The 27,268-nt window shown below is 50.6% G+C and overlaps 1 protein-coding gene across 2 annotated transcripts in view; it reads right to left on the reverse strand.

The window, feature by feature from the left end:
- The window catches only part of LOC143148977 (uncharacterized), a 70,198-nt gene that overhangs the window by 41,998 nt on the left and 932 nt on the right, over window positions 1–27,268 (reverse strand). For both annotated transcript variants that reach the window (XM_076315853.1, XM_076315852.1), the window contains exon 2: window positions 10,511–10,552. In XM_076315853.1, the coding sequence (XP_076171968.1) occupies window positions 10,511–10,552 (42 nt within the window). The remainder of the gene's footprint in view (window positions 1–10,510; window positions 10,553–27,268) is intronic.

Below are 27,268 nucleotides of genomic sequence, written 5' to 3' on the forward strand. Positions count from 1 at the left end.
CGAGCGAGCGAACCAACCAGACACATGCAACGCTTCAGGAGAGTGTTGACTGCCGGCTGTTTTCGAAGTAACCCAATATTTTTGTAGCCGTGCTACATATTTTGCTCCTTGGCGCCAGACAAACTCCGCCGTCCGCACATGTCGACCTAAATTTAGTCCTCGAACCACTCTCATCGGTCCCTGTCTCGGCCGTCACCCGCGAAACTTTTGTTGCCAGTGTTCCCTCTGTCCGGAAACACGGAATCCTCCTGTTCTCCATCCTAGCGCGTACCTTTCGATCCTCGTAACTTTCTCGCGAGACACGAGTTTCGGAGGAGAATCGACGACCGACGATACGCAACGATCGCGTCCACGGAAACGGAAGTAGACGCGAACCGCGTTCCACGCGAACGAAAAGAAAGAGGGCGAACGATCGACGTGGAGGCGCAACGTGTCGCGCCGAGCTCCGATCGGTAAATGGAGGCATTATTCGAAGCACCGGGAAGTTCTCTAATCTCGACAAAGGATCGACGAAGGAAGGGACGAGGTAACTTAACGATCGGTCGGACAAACTCCTCAACGTCTCGTTGACTCCCCTCAAGGTCGACGAGAAGAGTCTAATTGTCCCTTCCAGAAGAGAGACTTGGCAGCCTTTCAAATTTCTTTGCTTACAAATTCATAAGGTACCGGGGAAATACACCTTCTCGAAGGAGATTCGTTGGAATTAGTGCAATTAACGGATTCCGGTGGATCCAGGGAAGGGGAACGCCCGGCGACGGCTCGTGATATCGATCCGTGCATCGATTACAACCGAGTACTAACGATGGGATCGAATTCAATATCTGTTCGTTCGAATTAATTCCCGCGTTGTCGAGCCGAACAAAGACACGCTCGTGCATCGAACGTACAGGGTGGTCCGTTCTCGATGGTTCGCAAAAAACCGGAGAATTGGCTTTGCGAAAGAACGAGCGAAAAGTGCACGATTTGTAAACGAACCGTGTAACCGTTTGGAGTAAACCGAAAATATTGGCGCGCCTGTATTATGCTCTACGAACCGTCGTAAGTTCGTGTATTCCTCGTAACCGTGCTCCGGTAATGTATTCGGATTAGAGAAAAAAATAATAAATTACTCCGGGCGCTTTATTTTTTTTCGAAACGAAAATTTATTCGATTTAAATATTGTTCCACATTTTACACCGGAGCGAAACGAGCGATCGAACGAAAAAAAGAGTAAATTACCACCCCCGTGCGGTTGTTTTCTCGAAGGCTCGGCTTTTGAAACGTCGTACCGCGCTTTAAGATACATTCGAGAGGAATCGGCCCCTTCTCGGGCGTACCGCCAATTACGAGCCACTCCTAACGAAGAAAGACTCGAATCTTGAGAACGCGTAGGGGCTCGTTACCGCGTTGCGTTACCGCCCGATCGAGCGATACGCGATGCAACGATCTCTCTCGTCGATCGAGAGAACGCGGGCGACGCGTATCCCGTGGATGCTGCCTTTGAAACGCGGGACGGTGAGAAATTTAATCCGGAAGAGACGCTCGCGATCCACGACGTACCGCTTTTAAATAGCCAGCATTGTCTCGTCCCGTTTGGTGGCGAGCCATCGACGCCAGGTCGGAAGAAGGAAGAAAAAGAGAGGCTCGCCGCGCGATAAATCCGCGCGTGGATCTTACAGGTTTCCGGCGTTCCACGGAAGCTCGGTTCTTATCCGTTCTCCGTGTCTCTCCGTGGCCCTCCGTGGCCCTCCGGTCCCCTCGTTCCCCCCAACACCCACCCACGATTCGCTCGTCCCTTCCAACGGGCTGGTTCTCGCCCTCTTCCGCTCAATGGAACGCGCGCCCATCGTGGAAAATCGCACCGGGTGAAAAGGTGTGAATCTCCGGCCCTCGAAAAAGGACGACAATGCCCGGTGCTGGCGTCGCACAATGAGCCTCTAAACCCACAATGTAGCCACTGTATCTGCACGAACGAGCGGACGAACGAACGCCAGCCAGAGGACCCTCTCTCCTCTCCTCTTTCTCTCTATCTATCCGTCTATCTTTCCATCTTTCTCTCGCTCGCTCCTCGCGCCCCACCCCCGCGACCTACCCCCTTTTCATCGGCACAATCCTGCCGCAAGGAGTCGAGGATGCCTGGATGTGCTCGAAAGCACATTTCTCAGCCGCATAATATTTGTTCGTCCGCGGAGCCGTGTATCGCTTTAAAGTGGCAACCGGTGAAACCGAAAACCCCTCTCACGGAGGGTGAAAAAAAGAAATTTCGCCCCAAAGGTTGGGCTCGGTGAAACGAGCCAACGTACCACGCCCATCCCTGTCAAAATATTTCCTGAGAAACGGATCGACCTCCCCCCCCCAATTTTTCCTCTCCCCGTTCGCGAGTTCCTTCTCTCAAGGTACACGCGCGATTCGCTCGTCCCTTCGAAAGGGTTCCGGATTTCCACGCTCGGCAGCGCGGCGCGCGCTCTCGAGCTAGCCGAGAGAGTGTTAATCGGTGTGGCTGGGTTCACCGTGTGTACGCGGCGCGCACAGATCATTGTTCATTGTATTGCCGGGCTCGCAGGACATGGCGTCCTGCCATTCGAGCCGTTTTTTGTCGGGACCAGCTGAGTCAAAATGGCCTCCGGCCGGTGACGTCACGATTTCACGTGCTCCTCGCGCGATAGGTACACGCATCGATCCCGACCGCTTCGAGGGCCGGCCAATGAGTACCTCCGAACCAAAAACGATGTAAACGGTCACCGGGGGAATTTTATTTTACAATTCCGGGGGAAGAAATCATTTTCTACGCCCGTGAGGTAATTTATGCTCCAATTGGACAACTAGCGATCGAAGGTACCGGACCTGAGAGATTGTTTCTCTTGCGTTTACGCACACGCGAATCAATTTAAGGTCCAAGTGGACGATAAGCGACCGGAGTTGGAAAATCGCCCCGTGAAAGTGCGTAGAATTTTTTACGCGAACCTTCGAGCGATTGTTTTCACCGGGTGCTCGATTCGGAGGCATCGCGCAACAAAACGACGATAAAGATTTTCGTCTCGAACGGAGCAACGTCGAACAACCTCGTGCCGCTCTAATTGTACTCGAGGCAATCGTCGCGAGCTCGTAATCTCTTCGCGTAAGCTTTCGCGGAACCGCGCAGCTTTCGAGAGGAAATACGAGGCTATGCAGGATAAGTCGATCCAAAAGAATCCTTCTGGTAAAGAGTCTAGAGTGAAATTCTTCTTGATCGAATTACAGGCGCTCCTAAGGTTTTCCTTTCGCTCGTGCGCGTTTCACGTTAATTACGGTGCTAATGAGCTCCACCGAGTAATCAAAGCAAATGTTTCATGACACGAGCGGGAACCGTTTGAAGGCTTTTCCTTTATGCCGTTTGGCCTTCGTGTGCTCGCGCGCGCGTTTTTCCACCGCGAGCGGCGGCCTCTATTTTCGTCCTCGGTTTTTCTAAACTCCGTTCGGGGCACGGCTCGATCGCGCGATCGGAAAAAACCGCGGCTCGCTCTTCTTCTTCTTTTTCTTCTTCTTCTTCTTTTTTCTTTTTTTCGTATTCTCGCCGATGGAATATTTTTCGAACGGGTTCTTCTTCTTCTTCTTCTTTTTCTTCTCGTTCTTCTTCTTCGCGGGGCGAATCGTCGCGTTATCCGCTGGCATGTTTTTTTGATTACAATTCATTCCCCGTGTTTACCCTGCGTCCCGCCCTGGTACAGGCTCGTGCAAACAAACCGCTGCTCCAGGCACTGACTGTTACTAATTAAGGGCGGTTTCAGTACGCGTGTTAATTCTTAATTAATATCTTTGTCGCCTCCTCCGACGGTGGCAGCCCTCGGCACCCATTTCTCGCTCGCGTTTCGCCCTCCTCTCTCCTTCTCCGTCCTTTTCTCGCTCAACTCCCACCCCCGACCCCCTGCCCCCGCAGCTTTTTTTCACTCTCCTGCTTCCACACGGACCCCCGCTCTACCACCGCTTTCTCGCTTTTATTTCCGTCACCACCACCACCGCCACCACCGTCCTCGTCACCATCCGCCCCCCTTCTGCCCCCCGCTGGCAAACCACTCTCGTTCCCTCTCTCTCGCTCTCGTTGCTCGTCGCTCTTTAGCGACACCCCAACGACACAACCACCGTCCACCCACTTCTCTTCTGGAGTCTCTCGAATGAAAGGAGATGTATGGGAACACACGCGCATCTCGAGCCACTATGATAGGTACAATCGGTCACGAGTGACGAAAGAAGAAGCAAGAAAGGATTCCGGCGGAGGAAGCGCGGGTTCCTCCGATTTACCGCACGCCTCGTGTTCAAACCGGGAGAGAATCTCTTTCGCGACGAGTCGAGGAATCGAGCTGGTTAACCCTTTTGTCTTCGTTAACCCTCGTGACGCTCACCCCCTCTCTTTCTCTCGCGCCGTGATCTCCGCGCGATCTACCCGACCGTTTCGCGCTCGGTTTTCTTTAAACCGCGTAAGACCCATTCAAGGAATAAACTAGAAGGGGGTTGGATTGTTCCGTCGAATTCGAGATCGAACTTTCCTACGTTACTTACTAGTTTTATCAATTGAACCAATTGAAATCAATTTTTACTCTTCGTACTATATTCCACCCTCGCGTAACGCGGTTAATTCGTTCCGTGCTGGACGAAACTTGGAATTGATGCGAAACATTCGTGTTACAAGAAATTGTCCAAGTGCATCGAGCCATATGGAAACCTTGTTACAGGATTACAATTTTTGCCCAATGTTTCAAAGTAGCGCGTTACAAGGTCGAGTGTACACCTTCTTCCGTACCGATTAGTCACTCTGGTGTTGTCTAGGTGCTCCAACGAGAGCCAGAATCTCCGTTTCGAGGGAAACACTGTCGATCGTGGCAAGAATCGCTTTTTGGGACGTTTCGGACTCGTCCCCCAGTGCTCGCTTGGGAAAACTTTCTCGCGACAAGGGGGCCAGGGGGTTGATTTTCCCGGCAAATACTCTTGAATCGTAATAGCCAGCGGGGCCACTCGAGAATCGCGCGCGTACTATTTCGCGAATAGTCAACAACGTTCGGCTCGGCATTGAGCGGTGGTGGCTCTTTGAAACCGAGCCCTTTACGACGAAAATGTTCCGTAAAGCTCCCGACTCGAGCGGCCGTATTAATCAACCGGCGGTTCCTTCGTGCTTCAATGCACTTCGGTTTTCACGGAGGAAAAATACTCTCTTGGTTTTCCCTCCTTGCTCTTCGGCTTCGATTTTCATCCCCTCCCTTCTGGCTTTATTCGTTCCCCCCTCGTCGCACCCGTTTTTCTTTTATTTTCGTCCAGCGGATCTCCATCCGCGTCTACCGACGACTTTCGTTGTTTTTCGCGTTGCACGAGGGTCGTCCAACGTCTCCTTCGAGACCCTTGTCGCCTCTTTCGATCCGTGTAATTTGGTGATTTTCTATCGGAAAAAGTAGTCGAGGAACGCCTTAACCCGGCCCGAGTTTAACACGCTCTGAAATAGGACAAAGTAGAAAGACAAAAGATAACATCGAGAACGAGAAGATGAGATGCTTGTTCAAATTCGTTGAAGAAACAAAGATCGTCGATCGTAACTTAACCGAGGAGTCGACGCGACGTTGATCTACATTTAACGAGGCAAAGTTCATGTATTTTTACAGATTCTGTTTAGCAATTCTTCCAATTTTTCTTCAGGCGAATAAAATTCCGGAACGAGTCGAAATCGTGGTGCGCGGTTATAATTTGTTTACAACGGATCCGTAACGACGGATATACGTGATAAACCACGAGTGTCGCGCTAAATCACGCGCCGTTACGCGACGCGATACGAGCGCGTTTTTAACGGCGATATACTCGAGCGTAGAGCGATTTAAGGCGTTTAGGGGGCCGAAGCTTTCGCTCGATTTTCCTCGGTCTTCTTCGATTTCGTGATTCTCTGGTGCTCGTCTCGGTCGGTTCTTTTCACGAAGGAAGTTTCCAACGGGCGGTGAAATCGATATCGCGGGAAACGAGATGATTGGATCGGACACCGGGGATACCTCGTAAAGGCTGAAGGATTCAGGGGGCACGAGAGATTGCGACGACGACGACGAGGACGACGAGGACGACGAGGACGGGAACCACGGTGCTTCGGAGTGTTTACGTCGATGCTAGAAGCCCTCGACGGTTATGTTGGTAATAGGCACTCCGAGAGACGTTCAGAGCCACCTACGCGCCGGTGGATTTTACGAACATAACCTCGTTTCGAAGAATCAATTATTTAGAATATCCAGAGCATAATAATTCGAAAGCACTTATCATTTTCCACCTTTCGACCTATATTTTTTTCCCCGAGTCCTCCTCTCGGGAACCGAAGAAATAATAAAAATAATACACGCGACGGAAAATATTAGGATATTCACCGGCTAGACCCAATTCAACGAAAATTTATCCAAATTGTGACACGTACATTGGAAAGGTATGCTTTTTGGTAAATCGAAGCAAATCGTTTTGAAATTGAAAATTTTAAATAAGATCGAATCACGGGATTGTTCTTCTATCGTTGAAATGGTAATTTTCTCGGTAGTGACGCGCGCGAGGACTGTAATCGCGATTAATTTACCGCCAGAAGCAATTACGCGCGGCGTAGGAAACTTCGTGCGACCGCGCATGTCATCGCGCAACGTAAACGAAATCTGGGCCAAGTTTTTCCAACCGAATCGAAAGGATATCTTCCTCTTCGTCCTTTCGAATTTCCTCGACGGACTCTCGTTAATTAGGATCCGCTTTCACTTTGCGAGGACACTTTCCACCGATAATTCGATTCACGAAGCGATTCGACGGAGAGAAGAAACGGTAACAGGTCAGATTTTCAGCGACTAAATTGATCACGTTGATCAATCGGTTCCTTCCCAATTACTCTCACCTTTGTAATTCAATTTCTGCGGTCGAGTGTTCTCTCGGCACCCTATCGGTAAATTTCACATTCGCCCAAAATACCGAACGAAATTTTCAAATTTCCCTTTCCCCGGTCAACCGCCAACCGAGACGTATCCACAATTTCGTCGAGAAAAAATCAATCTTCTCCAAGTACTCGTTCTCGGCGTATATTTTAATATTTCTCATTCCAGTCGAAGACACACTTCGAAAATGTTAAAAAGAAAACGAAATATAAGACAACTATCGATAATCTCGTAAAGTTTCTCGATGCAGAACGGTGAGCAATCCCGAAACGTGAACGCCGGTTGGATAATTTTTCCGAGCACGTCGCCTGTTTGGTTATAATTCCTTCGGTGTCGTTTCTTTCGTTAAATATGCATCTTTGACGTTACGGCTCTTTTGACTCCATTTTACTACCCTCGTCCTTAGGGAGACCATCTTTTCCGGGACCACCCTGTGTAATTGACATCGCCGTCAGTCCGTAAACTGAGCCTGAAGGACAGTAGTGGGTACCCTCCTCGCGGAAAACAGCTCCTCGACGGGAAAGCTCCCATGCCCCGTGTTTCGCCGCGTCTCCAATTTTCCAGCCCGGTTTTCTGAGCGACGCTAGTACCACCCCGGGGGCCGTGCCAGTCTCCTTTTGCTCCCAGAATCCTCCGGTATTTTCCTTTGCCGGCAAATTGGACTATTACGGCAGGCGGGGCTCGGTACCTCGGCAGCCGTGTCCTCGCGAAAACCGCGTATTTTCTCTCTTCCTTCTGTGCCCCCTCCCTCCCTCCCTCCCATACCCTTCCCACCGTCGGGTTCCTTCGTACCCTTTTCCACGTCCCTCGACACAGGTCCTCTTACCTAGCGGCTCAAAGTGGCGCGCAGTTGTTAAAACAACCAATTCTGTCGGAAAGCTGCTCGTTACGAACGCCTCTCGTCCTCGCCCGGAATCCTTCGTAATCCTGATGGCAAACCGTTCGTTTTCCTGCTGACGCAACGGAAAACCTTCGGCCAATAAAATACCGTGTCTTGGGCTTCTCCCGCTCGTTTTCCTCGCAGATTCGCGTGCCCGAATCCTCCTGCGAAATATGAATCTCTTTCGGGGGCCCCGACTCGTACCGGGCCACTCGAGACGACTGTTGCAGAGGAAATATACAGCGAGCGATACTAACCCAGAGCGAAAAATACAGGTAACTTCGGAACTTGGAAAAAGTATCTCTTATTTTTATTATTTTTCCAAAGTTGCACCGAGAACAGAAGAACGACAGTTACTTCCTGTCGTGATCGAAGTAACAAGAATATTGTAAGAGGTGAATTTAACGATTTGGGTAGGTATTCTTCTTCGAGCAATGATTCGAATGTCTCGAAAATTGGAGATCGATGGAAAATGGGAAAATTCTTGATTTTTTATACGTTTACTCCCTCCGAGAAGGGACAGCTTCCCTCGGTGGAAAAATCGATCCCCTTTGTACCGTTGTCCTCGATCGTTGTTAGTTTACGGAGGTTAAGTACAGGTAGGTGAAGCTCGAGTGTCCCCGATAGAAATTTTTCAGCGTAATTGACTGGTATCTCGTACGCGTTTCGAGAGGAATTCTATGGAAACGTGTCCAGCCCAAAGAACAGCAATTTAAAATTTAACGGTGGGCGTGGAAGCGGAATCGAGTTTCGGGAAAAGAAAGTCTCCCGTTACCGATTAGCGTTCGAATAGGGGAGGGTGTGGTCGCACCCTCGATTTCTCGAAATATTTTGACAAGAAATTTAATATCGCGGTTCGGCTCGCCCCCTTGGAAAACTCGAGACCGCGCGAAATTATACACGATTGCTCGTACCTGAATATGTTCCTGGTTCCTCCAATTTTCTTATTTCTATTTTCTTCGAGAACGTTTCCATTATTTTTTACTTTCCTCCCTGTATACCCAACACTGAAACTACCGACGTTGAATACACAAATACTTGACGAATGTTCGAAGAAGAGAATCCGTGTGCTTTTGTCGCAAAAGTAACATTTCATTCAGCCTTCTTTTTGGAAACAAACTCGAGTAGATATCGATGCAATTTGTTACTTATACGGACTGTCTCGTGACCAACTACGTTACTATCTACGTATACGTTAGACAGATTATGAAACATTTTAACTCTCCAATGAAAAGTAATAAGTATACCTAACAATTGTTTTACTCTACTCGTATAACGTACCAATGTAACGGTAATAATTTCGGTGGTTTATCAGTATGGAACATCGTTGAGAGACAATGGTTATTTGCGTTAAAATTTTTCCACGTCGGATCGATGAAGACGAGGAGGAAAACTGGTACCGAGAACACGTAGCAAAGTACAAACGCAGTCCCATTAGACGCGAAGGTCATCCACAGTAATCATTTTCAACCTGTCGTCCCTTGTTTCGAGCGACATCGCTTTGCGGGTCAGGCCAGCGGTGTTTAATGGCTCGGAAAAATCGGAATCATCGCGAGCATGAATACGTAATCAGTTTTCCCGCTCATCCTTCGCCGCGTGACGTCATCGCGAGAACGATCCAGCGTCGTCATGACCGACTGAACGCGCGTTACGAATCATAATGGAAATCTGTTTCTACTTACTCGGACGAATTTTGCTCTCCCCAGCCGTGTTCGCATAATTAACAACTTTTCCAAATCGAAGGGCGAGCTTTCAAGCACAGTGAATAAAAGATGGCTTTGCCGTTCTTAATCGAGCTTACTTTTACACGATAAATCATTCGTGTTGCGTTCACTCGTACCTTGTATGCTTACGAATTTTGTAAACGTATTCGCACAGAATTTTCCCGCACATTGGTTCGTAAATTGGTCATTTGTTTCCACTATAAAGATTGCCTCGAAATTAATTTTCTTGTAACCAGGCGACGAATGAAAATTTCCATTGTCGCAGAAAAATATCATCACCTCGAAAACCCTTCAAAATTCGTGATAAAAAGAAACAATTTAATTCGACCTACTATTTGGGCAAATAATTGAGTCGAACCGGTTATGTGGTCCAGCTTGTACAATTTGTATCGCGGACTCGTTAAACTTTTAAAAAATTCGAAGATATTCACTCCACGACCTCGTAAGATGCTTCTCAAAAATCAGGAATCAAGAATATGGATTCGCGAAATCGTGGAAGCAGTTGCTCGCACGATTTCCCATCGAAGGACGGTTTCGGTTCGGAGCAGGATCGCTTGGCAACTTTACGCGCATTCTTCCGAAGTAAATGATCGTTCGCGAGTGCATCGAGGTTCGCGATAGATTTAGATATCGAGGATCGCTAGAGTAGACCGTGTAGAAGAACTCGAGCGAAAAGCATCGTAACCCCCGACACGGTCGTTTGCGCGTCTTTATGGATTCGTCCCGTAAAATTGTAAAAAGTGATCTTTCGCTTGGTCGAAAATAGACAGAACCGGAGTCTCTCGTTCCGGTTGGAACCGTTGAAACTGTTTCAACGCGATGGATGGAAACGACCTATTCGCGATTTCGAGTATCCGTGCAATTCCGTGCTAGCAAATTTCCAAAGCTACCGTGGAACGACCGTAGTGGATTTTCCAACGGGAGTATAATATTGTAACAGAATTTGCGTCCTTCGAGCAATCGTCCGTGCAACGTTCCATCGTAAATTTCTAGTCGCTGGTTCGCGAACCGATTCTTACCTGGACTGGGGTTTGAGAACGAACTCTTCGACTGCGAGAATCCTGAAACAGAAAATACCATTCCTTCAAGAAAAATACGCTCCGTGGCGGTTAAAGCGAATAATTTAAACGGCCGAAAGTAATTTCTGTGGCACGTCGTATGTTAATACCGGAAAAAGAAAAAGAAAAAAAAAAAACACGACCGCGAAGACCCATCGTTTTCAGAAACGGAAATTTTTAATTGACCACGAAAACATTGCAGCTTACGCTCGGTTGGCATCCCGCGGTCGTAAATTACGCGCGCAAAATATTCATTGCAATAATTATCCGTCGCGAGTTATAACGAATGCCATGACCGAAGGACGTTGAAAGAAAAGAGCGAGAAAAAGGAAGGTGGGAGCGAGAGGGCGTGCATTCGCGAAATGAAATTTCATCTAAAAATTAACTAGAATTCTGTGAAACGCGCTCCAAAGGGGGTGGCATGCAGCGCCACGGCCTGCCTCGACGCTCGACCCTGATTAACGACTCCGCGAAATTAACTCGACGATTATTTCATTAGCGCCTAGTAAGACATTTTTCATCCAGTCTCAATGGCCGTTGGGATCCAGAGAGAGAGAGAGACACCTATATAGCGAGCTATAGCGCGACTCGAATGCGCTACCCTTAATGACTCGACGAGAATTAACTGTAATTTAATTAATTAAAAACTCGCGGAGAAAAAAACACGCGCACCGGGCCTCTTTCGCGCGGTATCAGACGTGACCCGGGTCACCTCGTTAGAATGATTATCGGGAAGACGACTTTCGATATTTTTGTCCCGTGAATCGATACCGAATCGTCGAACAAGCTGTCGGGGACAAGTTTGCGGGAAACTTCGATACTCTGCGAGATCCGTTCGATCGACGACGTAGGTGTAAAGTTGTAACGTCGAGAAGCAAAACGGAGCACAATTTTCGACGAAAGTTCTTGGAAAAGCTGCGAAAATTCATCCATAAAACGGACGAGTGTCGAACGTAATCGTTGAGAAAATTGACTGGAAAATTTGGATCCTCCGTGAAATCGATTTCGTCGACGACACAGTGACGGAGGCTATCTCGTCGATCGTAGCGATAATCGTAGCCAGCAGTCGCGAGAACCGCGCGCGCGAATCTTAATTATTGCGTTCCCATAAATTCCGTTTAACGAGTGACAAGCCCGCCACTCGTCGCCGCGAACAACAAACGATATTCGTAATTAAAGGCAATTTTGAAAACCGGCGCGCGCGATCCTTGCAGACGTTTCGCTCGCGCGAGCTCTCACTCGTTAGCTCCGCCCGTAGTTCTCCGCGGATTTAATTGCCCAACGCGCGACAAAACGAATCCGCGTGTTAATCGCGCGACACCCGATCCCGAATCACTTTGTTCCTCGACGACCGTGGGGTTCGGTTGATATTTTCCAACGAATCCGCTCGAGAATCGCGGATACCCGCGAAGCGAAAAAAATCGGCCGAGCGCGCGAATAAATTTGAAAACTCGGAGGAAACAGAGCGCGGGACGATTCGAATTTATTGCTCGGTGATTCTACCCTCTCTCGAATTCGTTACCATCTTATAAATTCCACCAGGGTCGGGTTTACAGTCCCCCACTTTCTCAGGTACGATCGACGACTTCGATAGAACGTAGAATCGCAACCGATTTATCCATTTGCGTACGAATTATTTGGTAATTCCATGTCCTGGTTAAAAATCTGGGTCAATTCTCGATTGTAGACCCGATTGGACACTTGGTAACAATTATCGTCGGTTTGAATCAGGTTACTCTTTTCGTTTAATCTATATCCAAGAAGTTCGATCTTTGATCGTTCGAAAGTCAATCTTCCTCTAGTTTTCTCGTTACAATATTACAGAATTAAACGAGGTATACCTTCGGGATAATATTCATCCAGAGACCTCGATTGTACAGTCTAACGGAAGAATTCTTCGGTGTCGAGCCCTTGTTACTCCTCTTACGCGTTCTACTCTTTTTAATCGAAGAGATCGATGTTTGATCGTTTCGAAAGAAAAGGTGTCTCGTAAATTACGTAGAGACAGGTTATCAAAAACGGGACGCGCGTTAACGGTTCCGACCAGTCTCGTCCGCGTTTAGCCAACGAAACGTGGACGGTGTTTTCTGAAAGGGCGACGCGACAGCCAGTCGGGTAAACGTCTTCTTTGGTGGCTCGCGCGGCACTGGAACGAAAACAAGTTCGCCTATTAAGACGTTACTTCGTGGCCTCTTTCTAATAAAGTCGTCCAACGCAAACGGCACGGAGGACGCGCCGCGGTGAGAGCTGAAAAACAGGGGTTGAAAAAGATTCCCGCGTTCCTAAGAAGGAAGTTAGGGGCTCGTTCCCGGTCGACGGAGCGATAAAGAGGGCACGTGGGACGAAGAGAGCGAGAGAGTAAGAGAGAGAAAGAGAGAGAGGCTCGCGTTTTCAGGAACGACCAGGCCCGGCTGCGACGTTGTAGTTGTAGCTGCGCGGCTGGCGGCCACCGGGGGCGGCGGAACTCCACCCTCAAACGACTTTAACGAGCCGCCGTCTTAAAATGGGGATGCCGGCTTGCTTGCGCCGAGTTTGCGCGTTTGTTTGATAAATTAACCCAGAAAAGTGCGCGCTCCGCCGTCGGAACACTTAACAAGCCTTAGGAGCACCGAGACCACGGGAAATCTGGAGCAGGGATTCGTTGATACTCCAACGGAGATTAAGTCGATGGCGGAACCCAACTCCGCGCGAGAAATGCGTAACGATTCACGGTAACCTCGAAGGGAATCACCATTCGGATTATTCCTCGTTTCGCCGAGAGCGGATTAGCTTTTCCGACGCTTGAAAAGAGTATCGCGACCCACCGAAGGAATTACCGAGCCTTTTAAAACGGGAATCGAAGCTACCTCCACCCTTCGTCGAGGGAATTTTCTTACATCTTTCGAGAAATAGATTGTTCGGAAATTAAGATAATCGAGAGACGGAAATTCGAACGGGTGTCTCGAAACTTTCTTCGGGATTGGATTATCACGATTTGGACATTTATCGGAACTCTGTTTTGTAAATTTTCCACCGTCTTTGGAAAAGTAAATTATTCAGAGACTCGGGTAATCGAGAGGCAGAGATTTGATATTTCCCAGCGATTGTTAACGAGAAGCTTCCAGCAAGGGTGAACCGCGCGAAATGGAAGACGAGCCCCGAAATCGAGTGCCCGTGTAGGAAAGAAAGATACTCGGACCGCGATCGCAGCGCTGTTCACTTTGAGGTGTAAAGGGAACGCGTGTCACGGAGCATTCTATTCCGGTATTATTCCGCTTTTCCTGCGGCTCGGTTCCGCCCCCTTCACGGGAATCCCGTGTCCGTCCGCAACGGTGAAACTTAAACCCCAATCGTGCACACGGGTGAAAAGGTTTCAGATTTTTTCAAAAACCCGACAATACGTCCGCTGGCCCGCGCCACTGGTGACAAGACAGGGGCCTCCATTGAGAAAAATCCACTTCCTAGGTCTCGTATTACCCGGCGTATTTTGACAAGATCTCATTGTCGTCGCGCGGCTAAGCCCTATTGACTCCATTATGGGCCTATTAGTATTATACTAGGATTTGTGGTTACTCGTTGAAACGCGTCCTCGGTTCTTGGCCCACCGTCGTCCCTCCACGTCCTTGCCCCGAAAAACCGAACCTCGATCCATTCAACGCCCGGTCCCGAGCGCGGTCCGTGGCGATTTTTCTCTTCGCGGCGCGCGATCGGCTCTCTCTCTCTTTCTAATGCGAGGATCCCCGAAAAAAAGAATCCCCGTTGGCCCTACCGAGACGTCGGCACCAAATTGGACGAACCCCGCGAGACGAGTAATTGGCCCTCGCGAGAGTGGCTCGGCTGCGGATTCTACGACTCGTTCTCGCGATGCCCCGGGGTAACGAGCACTCGGTAATCGGCCTCGCCGGGCTCGACGACAAATAATTACCGGCGTAAATAGCAAAAAGGAGGAGTTTCGTTGACGGTCGGTGAAAAGAGCGGGTCGGACGGGAGGAGGCTGTGAAAAACAAACTCTATCCCGAGATCGGCGTCGCCCGGGGTGAGGAAGATGCTCGTGTAAAACGTCCTCGGTCTCCGGGGGGGTGTGCGTGCCCGGTTTGCGCGCGCGCGCGTTCACGCACGCACGTACGTACGTACGCACGCGCGAGCGCGAGCGCGAGAGCGAGAGCACGCACTCGTGGGCTCTTCGAAGAGCTCCGGGCACCGAGAGAAGCTACTACCTTCGTTTTCCAAGTCGCGAGAGCAAGCATCGCGGAATGAGCTGCTACTTAGAGAGAACGGGTGGAAACGCATTCACCGGGCACGCAATCAAGGCTCTCCTGGTGGCTGCCGCCTCGGTTTCTGCACGTACACGCGCGCACACGGCCGCGTACCCGCGCCCGGTTCCCGTGCCCCATTCATACCAGCGACTGGCAAGATTTGCTTCGCGACACCTCCGACGGGGCGAGCGAGGGCGAGCGAGCGCGCGCGATTCGCGCGGAACGCGCACGAGAGAGAAACCGTGAGCAGCACGGGGCGACGTTCGCGAGGGAGAGAAGAGCAAGAAACCGGGGAGAGCGCGAACCAACCCGTAGAGAGAGAGGGAGAAACGCACCGAGGACTACGGGCGCGCGTACCGTGTGTTCGAGGCGTGAATTCATGTATGCTCGCGAAGCACTCTTCACAGGGGACAATCGAGGTGTTGGACTGGAAATCCATACCAATTTGAGCGACTTACGGTCGTTCGCTTGAAAGCCCGGTACACGCCACCGACGGCTCTACACACGCGCGTTCCCGCGTACCCACACCACCGACACTCGCCGCCCCGTCTATACGCGCGACGCGTTTACGCGCGCATCCAGGCCTAAGCGCGCGAACGCGATACGATACATATCCTCTTTCTTCCTGCCGCGAGCTCCGACGGATTTACCGATCCGGAGAGACCCACCCTCGATGATCCGAGAATCCCTACCGAACTCGGTTACAACGAGCACCGGGCAATCGGAATTTACGCGATGCCCGAACATCGTGACCGATGGCTTAAACACTCTTGTTTTCTTCGATAAAGGGATTCGAAGAACGGAGGAAACATTGGAGAGAAAGGTAACGGAACTACTATAAAGAAGAAAGAACAATGGAGACGAAAGATAACTCGTGGATACATCTGTGCGCTCGATGGACCGACTTTCACCGATCGGAAGACCATATGCTCTCGAACGAGGACTATTTATCCACGGTTGCGAGGAAGAGGAACCGAGAATACCCTCTGTTTGAGTATTTTTTTCTTCGAGACGTTGCTTCTCAAATTTCTCGCACTCGATATCGTACGTTTACGTGCTACGCTGCGCAAGGTTCGTCCTACACCCGAGAATAACAGTCGCGAGCTAGGCAAGTCGGACAGTCGACCGTACGATTCTAACGCGAAATCAACTCGAGCGTTTCTACGCGGCCACGACCGACATCGATCTACCCTAACTCGCGTCTCGATCGACCGATACTACTATTCGGGAACCGTCCAAGGCTCCTCCGTCAGCATCGAGGTCCGCGTATAATCGCGCGGTCCAATCCGGACGAATAAACACATTATCGTCATCCTCGAGCGAAGCGCGAAGCAAAGCCAGCGTATAAAAAGGGTGTCGAGGATGCATCAACGTCCCATTCGCGATTCAGACGTCCCATTTACGACTCGGTCACGTTTCTCTAAACCTCCATTTACCCGTTTGAGTTTCAAACTTTCAATCGTAATTCGTACGCGATTTAAAAGTATCGCCCGTAACACAGTGAACTAACTCCGAGAAGCAAAAAGGTTCTCGAATCGCCACGAGAATAGACACCGAGCGTTCTCGGTTCCAAATTCCAAGGTCCAAAGTCTCTTTTTCCATCGAAAGCGTTACCATCGGTGCTCTAATCGCCAAGGAGAGAAAAAAGAAAGAAAAGTCTCGTTTTCCCCGTGGGAAAGAGCAGTCTCGATTTCGAACTCCGTGATCCGAAGTCGCTGCTCTCGAAACAATTACCCGCGACATCGTAAACGCCACTGGAGAGAGGAAAAGCTCGCTTTTTTTTTTCGCAAAGTGGGAAACGTTCTCGATTCCAAATTCCAAGGTGGAAAGTCCCCGGGTGGGTATCGATGGCTGGTAGAATCGTCGCGGAACAGTTACAAAGACGTTGCTCGATTTGCTCTAGAATTCCTCGAGGGAGCAGCACCGGGGCCGGCGGGGGTGTACAAAAGAGGCTCGTCGAGCCGCGCTGTATTACGCCTTCCTACTTTCCAACACGGAGTGTGAAATTAGTTGCATGCACGGAGGAGGAAAGGAACGTGATGCGGCATAGAGCGGACTCCGCGTAAGCGACACGAGCCCGAAGAGGCCGCACCGTATTTTCAATTTACTCTGACCCAGTGACGCACTGCGTCGCCTCGAGGTCTAACCGACGCTAGTCGAACCTATACAATCCGGCGATTAACGCTCCGGCGTCGAGCGACATCCGATCCGACTGCGAAGTCACTGTCATCCGGGCCGGGATAGTCGGACGACTTCGATTACGTTCAATTTCCCTTAATTTTCGTTCGCCATCGGGCACGAACCACCGACGTCGATTCGACACCCGTGGACGCGTCGAGTGTACGCGGCCACCGATCGAACGGAAACCCGCGGAAACGGTGCTCGTCCGGAATATCGAGGAGAAACTTTCACGGGGCACTGTACGCGCACGGGGCCATGGTAATGGACATAGTTTGCCGGTAATGTCCGAGACTAATTCCCGTGTTATTTCATTAACGTCCCGCAGGCTCCCGAGGGGTTAGGCAGCCACGTCGGCCGCCACCATTCCCGTAACGCGGCACCGCCGCCACCGACTACGACGCTTCTCCGGCCTCGAGCGTAACACCCCCGAAGGGGCTTGTATTAGGCGCGTGTCAAAGGGTGAAAATTTACGAGGTGAGTAGCGGGCGCGAAAAGCCCGATTGATAGTCGACTACCTACGCCGCGCGAGCTTCGAACGATGCCCCGCGAGTTTACGCTACGGTGAAACATGCTTACCCGGCCTGTTAGCGCGCATGACTTCTACCGGGGCTGGTAGATCGATACCGTTTGTCTGTCGATAATCGTGCCCGCGATGCACGGACTTCCATCGCGGACCCCCGCTACACCGACCTACGACCAAATTAAACAATCGAGCAACGATCGCGTCGAGGACCGTGGACGAGAACTCGGAGACTCGTCCGACTCGACCTACCATCCAGATGGGATTTCGAACGGAAAAATCGGACGGAGACTTCCGGTGAGTAGATCAGAAATCGAACGAAAGTTTCACCGGTATCGATACAGCAAAGTTCGATTTCATTTTTTGGGTATTTGGAGTGCTCTAAACTGTTTAGAGACGTTCTTCTAAAGAATAAACTAGGAATCGAGTTCGATTCAATTTTTAGTGTATTTAGAATGCTCTAAACTAGGCACGATGTTCTAGAGAACAAATTAGAAATCGAGAGGAACTTTTACGGGCACCGATAGAGCGAGGTTCGATTTAATTTTCAGCGTATTTAGAGCTCTCTCGAAGAATCGATAAAAGTGCTCCAAAGCACCGATGTGAAACATCGCGGAGAGAGCAAAGTTGCGTGGCTCGCAAAGTACCCCGACAATAACGATTTCTCCCCCAGAGCAATTTTTATCTATGGATATTTAATAAAGATTCTATCGAAGCGCTTTAACGACTTTCGTCGAATCTTAGTTGCGTGTACGATTTTAATATTTCCGTCAGTTGCATGGTTGGAGCATCCACCCCGACGATAGCAATTTCTCTCCCATTATTCTCCGAACTTTCTTACTCGTATCGCGCGAGCTATTTCGTATTTTCCATCGGCAAGGGACGGGTATTTTCCTCGTATTCCCGGATTGGTTTGTTCGAGCGGATCACACGATTAGGCGATTAGTCGATGGAGGGTCGTATGATTGACACCGCGACCGGAGCGTAATGAGAGAAAATCGTTTCTGACCGAGCCGGGAAAATTCGCGGTTAGGCCGATCGATGGGAAGATAACTGTTATCCCTTTCGCACGCGCAGCTTTTGCTCAATTTTTCCGTTCGTTGTTAACGCCCAACGCGTGTCCTCTAACGCCCCGATGGATATCGAACGACAGATACTTTTCGTTCGAGTGGAATGCAAAATTATTCTCCGGACAACGTTCCACTCTCAACGGAAACTTGCTCGAACGAACCACCATCGACGAGGAACGAAAAATGTGTGCCATCTTTTTGCCATCGTTTTTCGTAAGACCGGTAAGAGACGGTTCGCTCTTAAGACGCGACTTTTAATAAGATTTCCCCGTCAACTTTTGTTAATGAAACGCGTTTCTCCCCGAGCGCGGAACAATGTTGGACGAGTCGACGTAAACGAAGTCAAGATACTACACGAGGACACACCGAGAGAATATTGCTGCGAGCAAGCAAAGCGGGTGAATCGTGACGCTTGCGAAAAAAAAAAAGGGAAAAAAACGGGAGAAAAAAAAATTAGAGTGGCGTCTCTCCGCGCCGAGAGACTGAATTTTCCTACTTCTGACGGTGAGCACGCCCTGGCAGTGTTATCCAATTATTCTAAGTTGTTAAGGCGAGTTAGGGCGCTTAAGGGACTAAATTAAGACATTCCGCGCGACAAATCTCCCAAGAATCTCAATTAACTTCTCCCCGGGGGTGCCGGCACTTTAATTAACTGTTTAATTTCGTTTAATTTGCATTCGCAATTGCATAAGCCGCAGAGCCGGGCTAGCCAGGCTGCGATATTCGAGACGACTCAATTAACTGCCGCGAGCGCGTATTCGACGCTTTTTTCAAACGCGTCGCCGACTTTCGGTCCTGGCTCTGCCATCGCGTCAATTTTCGCCACCATCTTGTTTTCCCTCGTATTTCCCGCTTTCTTCCACCATCCGTTTGCCCGCGAATTTATCGATCGCGTGTCGTTTGATTTTGCCATCGTCGAATCCTCTCCGACTCGAAATACTCTTGGCAACGCGTAAATTTTTCCCCCCCCATTTTTCTATTTTCCATTTCCGTGCGCGTACCATTCCCTGCGATTTTATCTTCATCGGAAGAAACCGCTTACTTGGTTAATTTTGCAAAAATAAATTCTCCCGAATTCCCAAATACTTGGCTCGATGTTGTCCCGTTTACTCGCGGTATCACCGGCAACGAAAGTTACCGTTCAAAGTCTCTGTCCGCCGATCGGTGAAAAGTCTCGATATCTTCGACGAATTGTGGGTGAAAAGTGTTTGCGCGTTCCGTGGTGTGTACCGGATCGGGTGGGTCCTCGTGTCTCTCCAAGTGTTGGGAAGCTCGACGGGCTAATTTGAATTGCAGTGTCTCACGCACACGTGATCGCGCAAGATCGTGTCTGGTGGACGCGGAGACGGAGGAGAGTACCCAAGCCGAGGCGCGTAAGGCGCGGAAATCCAGAACGGAGGGCCGCTCGCGGCGCAGCCTGGGCTGCTGCTGGCTGCGTGTTCGTGTCGCGAGTCTCTTACACGCGTCCGTAGCCACTTTCCCGGAAACAAAGCCGGGCGAATTCATAATCCGCTAATTTGTTCAAGATTTCTCGCTCGAGTGCCGGCGCTTGCTTTGTCGCGAATCCATCGTCGAAGCCCGCGCGCGCGTGGGGGCTCGCGTTCAAGCCGCTTTGAAGTACTAATCAGTATCGACCTGCGCCTACAGGCCGCACCCCTTATCCGTGCTTCCACCATCGCCTCCCGTCCGCCCAACCCCACCCCCCCCACACCCCCACCCCCACACACCCCCTACCTCCTACCAGCTTGCGGGGTAGCCAGGAATTTCTCCCTTTTTTCCCTGTCGTTCCTCGACTTTCCGCCAGAAACCATTTCGCCAGGGGCGTGACGGATCAAGACGCGAAATCGCCTCGTTTTCTTCCTTTTCTTCGCGCTGTTTCTCGCGCGCGCCTACACGACTCTCGTGAACAAGCTCACCCGGTATACGGGCCGCGAAACTTTCTCCGCGATCTCCGCGCACCGCTTTATCGGCCGACACTCTATAACCCTCTGTGACTCCGACGTTATCGCGCGCAACCCCTCGTACAACGCGGGGGCTTTCGATTCGTCTCGCCTCGCATCGAAACTCTTCCCTCGGACCGTGTTCTAGGAGGATTCACATTTTTCAAATCGGATCTCGCAACGCGCACCATTTTATCGGGCAACTTTCAAGACTCCGTACAACCACGATGCTTGTACTTGTACTTTTTAATTTCCTGGTTCGTAGAAACTATTCTTTGGAATTCTTCGAACCAGTGAATACGCTCGGAAGGTTGCTTTGTCTTGGAATCTTCGTCGCGGAATTTTTTACAAAAGGTGAAAGTAATTCGGGTTACAGAGGATCGAAGAAACAAACCCGTGCAATTCGAAACTTTAACGTCAATATTACGGCGTTTGGTCGCTTTCCAGCTTCTCAACGATAGGTTTCGCATGTTTCTACGCGTCTTGAAACACAGGAGAGCCTTGAAGCGTCTTGAAGAATTCGTAATGAACAATTAGACTTTGTAAACGAGATAAGAAAACCACCCTCGAACGGTGTACCGGTTACCGGTTGTCGGGGTTGAAGTTGCACGGAACACGGAAGTGTGCGCTGTTGATTTCTTACGCACAATGAGCGTCTGTTTCGAAAGTTTAAAAATAATCGTCGTTGCGTAACGTGGTACGGCAAGTTTCTATTTCGCTCGACGACTGTGCTTCGATCGTTTTCCTGCTCCCGCGAGCTCGTTGTTTGCCGATAACGAACACGGAAGATGCTTTCTCGAGAAGCGGTTTGTTTGACTTTGGGAACGTTTAAATTCGACTCGACCGGTCGGTCGGTGATAATTGTCTCCGTGGTGTGACAGGATTGTTGGTAACACCGAAAGCTACACTTCTTCCCATGGGGCGCGATTATGGGGATTAAGGATGCGACGAGGCCTATGTAAACGTTATTTCAGGAAACTTTGTAGCTCGGGGTGCTACTGGTTTCTTCGGATTTCTGGCCGCGAATCTGCGCGAGTTTGAGAACCATGGGAATTGTTCAGCGTCTCTCCAAGGGACCAAAATATTCTCGAGGTAAAAATCTAAATGATACAATCCTTCTAAAAAATATTACACAAGTTCTAGCTGGAGGAATGTATCGCTGATACATAGTTTACTCCCCGAGTTGCGAATAAATCTTTGATAAAACTTTTGACACGATTTTAAATCGTCTCGTGCTCTTCGAAACGACCTTGCTCTTCCGTAGAATGCACTCGATGATCGCACAGGGAGCGAATTAACGCGTCTCTGTCGCAAAGAAGATTCGAGCCCTTTTCTTTGTTCTTATCCAAGTTTCGTGCTTCTCAATAGGGCCGTAATTTACATTACGCACAAACGGCGCAAAGAAACTGCACGATCTCTCGGACGAAATACTGGTTTCTCGGATAGAAGTTTTCCCGGTTTACCGACAAACGAATAAATAAATAACGGTCAACGGTCGCGAATCCCTTCAGCGTCTGAGTACGCGCGAGATCCCGAAGATCGCGCGCTTGCACTTTCCCCGTCCCTCGGATGAAAAAAGGGGTACGCGGGAACAATGGCGGGCCGATTGTGGCACGTTTTACGGAATCGTTTGCAGAGATGTGTTACCAGGACGATATCAACGAGCGGAGAAAGAAGCGGGAACGGGGCGAGCCGAGGGGCGAGAAGAAGTACGAGAAAATAGGAGAGAGAGAGAGAGGGTTGGGTGCGCGAGAATCGCGTGGGGTTGGGATACCAGGGAGGGAGGGAGGGTGAACCGCCCGAACGTACACAAAATCGCTGCGAGAGGAAACGACCACGTTGCCGGCCCGAGGAGGGAATAAACGAGGAACAACGTTGTCGCGTGGCCGTGTGTGAGGGTGTAATAGAGAAGGAGAGGGGGAGAACACGCGGGAGTAAGAAAAGGACTGGACCGACCGGGGTGTGCAAGGAGAGACTTCTCGGGCGTTGATAGGCAATCTAGTTGATTGCCAACTTCAAACGAACCGAAAAAGCTGCGAGAGCGCGCGCTACGCCGACCGACCGAGAGAAACTCCACGTGAGAGAGAGCGAGAGAGAAAGAGAGAGACCAGCTCGTACACAAGCCGTTGGAAAGGCGAAGACCCGACACCGACACCGCCGCGAATCTCGGAATTTTTAGACAATGCGAGCCCCGCAGTTCCTGCATTCCGGGCGTCCTCGCTCCTCTCTTCCTGTCGCCGATTAACGCTCTGCCGAGAGAATCGATGATTCGCCATTTACCCCGGGAGCGTTTCATTGTCGCCGTTTCCCGCGCCCAGACCTCGCCATTTCATCGAATCGAACCGAACCGCCCGAAGATTTACAAAACTCCGCCATTCGGGGGGTGGCGTCGTTCGAGTATTATCGTCGGTCGCTTTCCCTCGCCGGTTAGACCGACTCGCGCAACCCGCGCGTTCTCCTTTACGCCATTCTTTCTTTTCCTTTTTCTTTCTTTTTTCTCCTTCTCTCTTTTTTTTTCAAAAGCGGAGTTAGAGTTTCAAGTAGCCGCGGCGTTAAATTCCTAGCTCTTGTTTCCGGGCGTTGCAACACAACGCGTTTTGTTGCGCGTTTTCGCCCCGAGAATCTTTCTGTCGGGCTCCTTCTTTCTTGTTTTTTTTTTTCTCCGCCGACGGTTGTTAATAATTCCGCGTTTCGAGCTCTCGAAACGCTCGCGGGGGGTCTCGAGGTACACGATCGAGTGGCCACGGTCGTTGAACGGACCAAAGGATACGAGATCGAGGAAGAACGGAGCGGACGTTCAATCGCGAGGACAGTGGAGAGTCTTCGTTGCGTAATTTGCGTTTTATTTACTTTCGGGGGTCGAAAGAGCACGGTAGAGGCTACCTCGTGCTCGTGTAATTTAACCAACAACGCAACCAACGCCACGATACAAGATTCTCGAACGTTTCGACTATCTTCGTTTCTATTCGAGCGAACAGAGTTCCATTTAGGAGTCGTTATCCGAATTCTAGCGTATTAAAAAAATGAGACAGTGTTCAACCCGCTGTTCCCCGAAGAGTCGATTCCCGCTCCTCGTTTAGCGACGTTTCTCGATCGAGAACCCCACGGTGAGGTTCATCCTCCACGTGGAAAATTCCCAGCTCCTTCTAGGAACCGTTCCCTCCGATGATTCGCGAAATCAATTTTAATTGGCTCGCGCGGGCGCGATGTCCGAAAACTGCGATCCCCGTGAAGTGTGCAAACAAGTTCCATCGAGGCTCTCTCGCAGCGAATTTCCGTACGCGAGGGTCCATTATGCGCGTGGAACAAAAGACTCGTGATCGACGAACGACCCAGACAGCCTTCGGGGCCCCGGACTCGAGCAGGCGGATCCGTGGAATTTTCGGGCCGCGGGGACAACGCGCATCGATCTCACGGCGATCGATATAATTTATTATCGGGGAGAAATCGAGCAGTTGGCCGGTCTGTGCCCTCGTCTTTAAGTCTGGCCAAGATTTAAGACAAAAAGGAACGAACGAAGCGCGCCAAATAAACGCTCCACTGTAAGACGAGGTGCCAGAGTGACGTTTGAATGGAAGGGCAGATCCTTTGTGCTGCAACCGGGAACCCGACACCCGAAAATCGTTCTCAAAATTCGTTATACGGGACAACACGGACCGTTCGCGATACCACGGCGTCGATGCCACTTCACGAAAACTCGGTTCGCCTTTTTCTGGGACGGTTTCGATACCCCGTCGCCGCGCCGAAATAATTCATCCCCTGTTGCGTGGCACGATTCGCGGTATCGATCGCCACGAGGTATCGCCACGAGTTTACGGAGACCGAATCGACGAAAATGGAACGATTCGATTCGCGATACGCTTTCGGATAACCGTTGCGAAGCGATTCGAACGAGTGAAAAAGAGTACGCGAACGGGGGTAGTTGATCTACGATACGAGTTGCCCTGTTTTCTCAAAAGGGGAACGTTTAATGTCTTCTTGGACGACTCTGGGCAATCTCGTAATTGTAATATTTACTAATTGCGTATTTTCTAGATGAAAATTGGAAAATTTACGTCGTCGGTCGATATAGCGACGAGTTCGACGAGCACCGTACCCTTCGATAAGTTTTCACGAGCGACGAGGGCGATCGAGCCAAATCGAATTCTCACGAGATCGCGGGGGTTAGTCGGTGCCGGTTGAGAACACTTTGCCGGAGTGCGGCCATTTTTACGTTTTGTCGAGGCTCTTTGTGTTTTGGTGAGACATTGCAGGTCTGCCCAACACTCAACTCATTATACCACTAATTATTCATAACGTTGGGGATTATTCTGACAAAAATATTCAATTCCCACAGTGCACTCACCCCAGAGGGCCTACCCTCTTTCTTTGCCACGATTCGTTTTCTCCGTCCCATCCAACGTGTACGACGCAAACACCGAACCGACGAAATCCTCGGATTTTCATCGAGGACTCGATAATTAACCATTCGTCCATAAATATCGAGCGAGACCGTGCTACGCGTTAAGAGCTCGCGACGAACGAGCCCGATGTTCGTCGTTCTCCGTTCGATGTTCTTGGAAACTCGACGAACGCGGGGCAGTGACGAATTAAATCGTAAGGCAAAACAGGGGTGTAGGGGGGGTAGGTTAACGTCCAATTTCCCGGGAGCTCTCGACGCTCGATATCGCGTTACAGCCGGCCGAGCAAACAGAAGTTATTTGCGCACAAATCGGCCGGATGATTTCACCGTGGCCGCGAAGCTTGGGTCAGCTGGCGCGTACGGTGCTCCCCGCTCGGTTTCCCCGAAAATTGGACCCCGAAGCTCGCGCGCGCCTCGGACAATGGGGTTTTTCGCGCGCGGTTACACGCGACACAAAGGTGCGCGTCGATTTTCGGTAACTCGATCTCGAGTGGCTCTCTCTCTGCCTCTCTCTCTCTCTCCTACGGTCTCGGTGTTGAGCGATAGCCGTAAGTGGCGCGTTAAGTGCTCGTTTCACGCCGGTGACGACGCGGCGATACGCCTATTAATTTACTTGGACGCGTTTCTCCGGTGTCGAGGGGTCGTGGGGTTCGGGTTTGTCCAGGGATCGAAACGCGATCTCGGTGATTGCCGATCACCGAGTTATTATTACTTTGCGGCGTTAACCGCGGGCCCGAGGAATCCGTGTCGTCTTTCCTCGTTGTCTTTCGTTCGCAGCCGTAGCGGTCGGGGGTTGGGTGCGGTGGTGGTTCCTCGTTAACGAGGAATCAATGCCCGGGGACCGAGGGCACGGATTTTAATTGGTTTCTCGGGAGTCTTTCTCGGGCTACGGTCTCGCCGAGTCTGCCAAGAACCGAGAGACTAAAAGGGCATTGCGAGTTACGGAGTTACGCGCGCGCTGCCCGCGCACCGCGTTCAGAAGTTCAGGTCACTTTTTTCCCCCTATTGTAAATTTCGCGTCTAGATGCGAACAACTAACGACTCGCCAGACTCCCGATCCCTCCCCCTCCTTCTACCCTGCCCTACCACCGAACCGGGAACGTTTTCTACGACCGTGCCCCCTCCCTCCAACCCCCGACTGGCTCGCCAGCCAAAGATGTAGGTCTTAACGAACGTGTAAGATTGAATGAAGTGGTTGCTCGTTACTCGACGACAATAACGCCGCCCGCGGTTTCTGTAAAATTAATTATTAATTCTTCGCAACTGCCCTACCTCCACCCCCACCCACTCCTCCCGTCCCCTTCGCCATTCCATCCTTACCGCCCCCTTTCTCCCCGGGAGCGAAAGAAACAGTCAGAGGCTCCCGGTTTCGCGGAATAAATGGTACGGTTATAATTGTTGAAGCACAATGGTAGGGGTGGGGTGGGGGTGGGGGTGGTGTGGCGGTGGCGGTGGTGGTGGTGGTGGTGGTGGTGGTGGTGGCGATGGTGGGGGAGGGCGGGGGGGCCACGCCTCGCGAGTGGAACGATGTGACGGTGGAAACAATGTCATCTTAATCGTCATCTATAAATAAACGGGGCGGGGTTTAATGATAATGACGGCGTTGCGTTCCGCGCGCGTGGCAAAATGCCATTCGTTGGAAATAAGCAATGAGAATTTCGCGACGGGAACCGTTTCGCTATGAAAGGGCCGCCTTTTCTTCGAAGAAGAACGTTAATAACAGTTTAACGCGTTCCGCGTTTCACGGGGAGGTTTAAGTGTTAGTCCCGTTGATAGTTTCTGAATGCGTTAATTGGAAGAAACAGAATTCCTCGCGACGTTGCTACCTGCCCTCCCCCCTACCCCCACCCCCTTACGGGCAAACACCTAAATCGTGGCGAGATCGAGCCCGTATTATCAAACTTAACGGCGGTGACGACCGATGCGTTAAAAATTATGGAGAAACGACCACGCGAAGGTGGTGGCACGGTGGACGCTTGGAATAATTTTCCAGTCGCGCAGTGTCGATACAATGGTAACCTTGGAAATGGTACTCGGGTACCGATTCGATTCGTCGCCCGTGGCAATATTTTTCCATTTCGCGAGCGCGTCGAGCGCACAGCGTCGATGCAACGGTAGCGTTGGGACACCAGTACCTGGTGTAAAATTAAGAACTCTCGTAGGCCAATGTAATTGGAGCTACGAGAAGCGGGACAACTTTTATTCGATCCTTTCTTTCGAATGCAACGCAACACCTCGAATCGAAACGTTTGGTTCGATTCGTAAACGGCTACCGTGAAAACTGAAATTAATACTCGCGAATCGAGAGACTATATAACAACGGTACGCTTCCACCGATTGCTCGTTCGTAAGGTACCCAGGGTACATCCTA

The sequence above is a fragment of the Ptiloglossa arizonensis genome, chromosome 7 (genome assembly GCF_051014685.1).
Source record: "Ptiloglossa arizonensis isolate GNS036 chromosome 7, iyPtiAriz1_principal, whole genome shotgun sequence".
In the NCBI taxonomy this organism is placed as follows: Eukaryota; Metazoa; Arthropoda; class Insecta; order Hymenoptera; family Colletidae; genus Ptiloglossa; species Ptiloglossa arizonensis.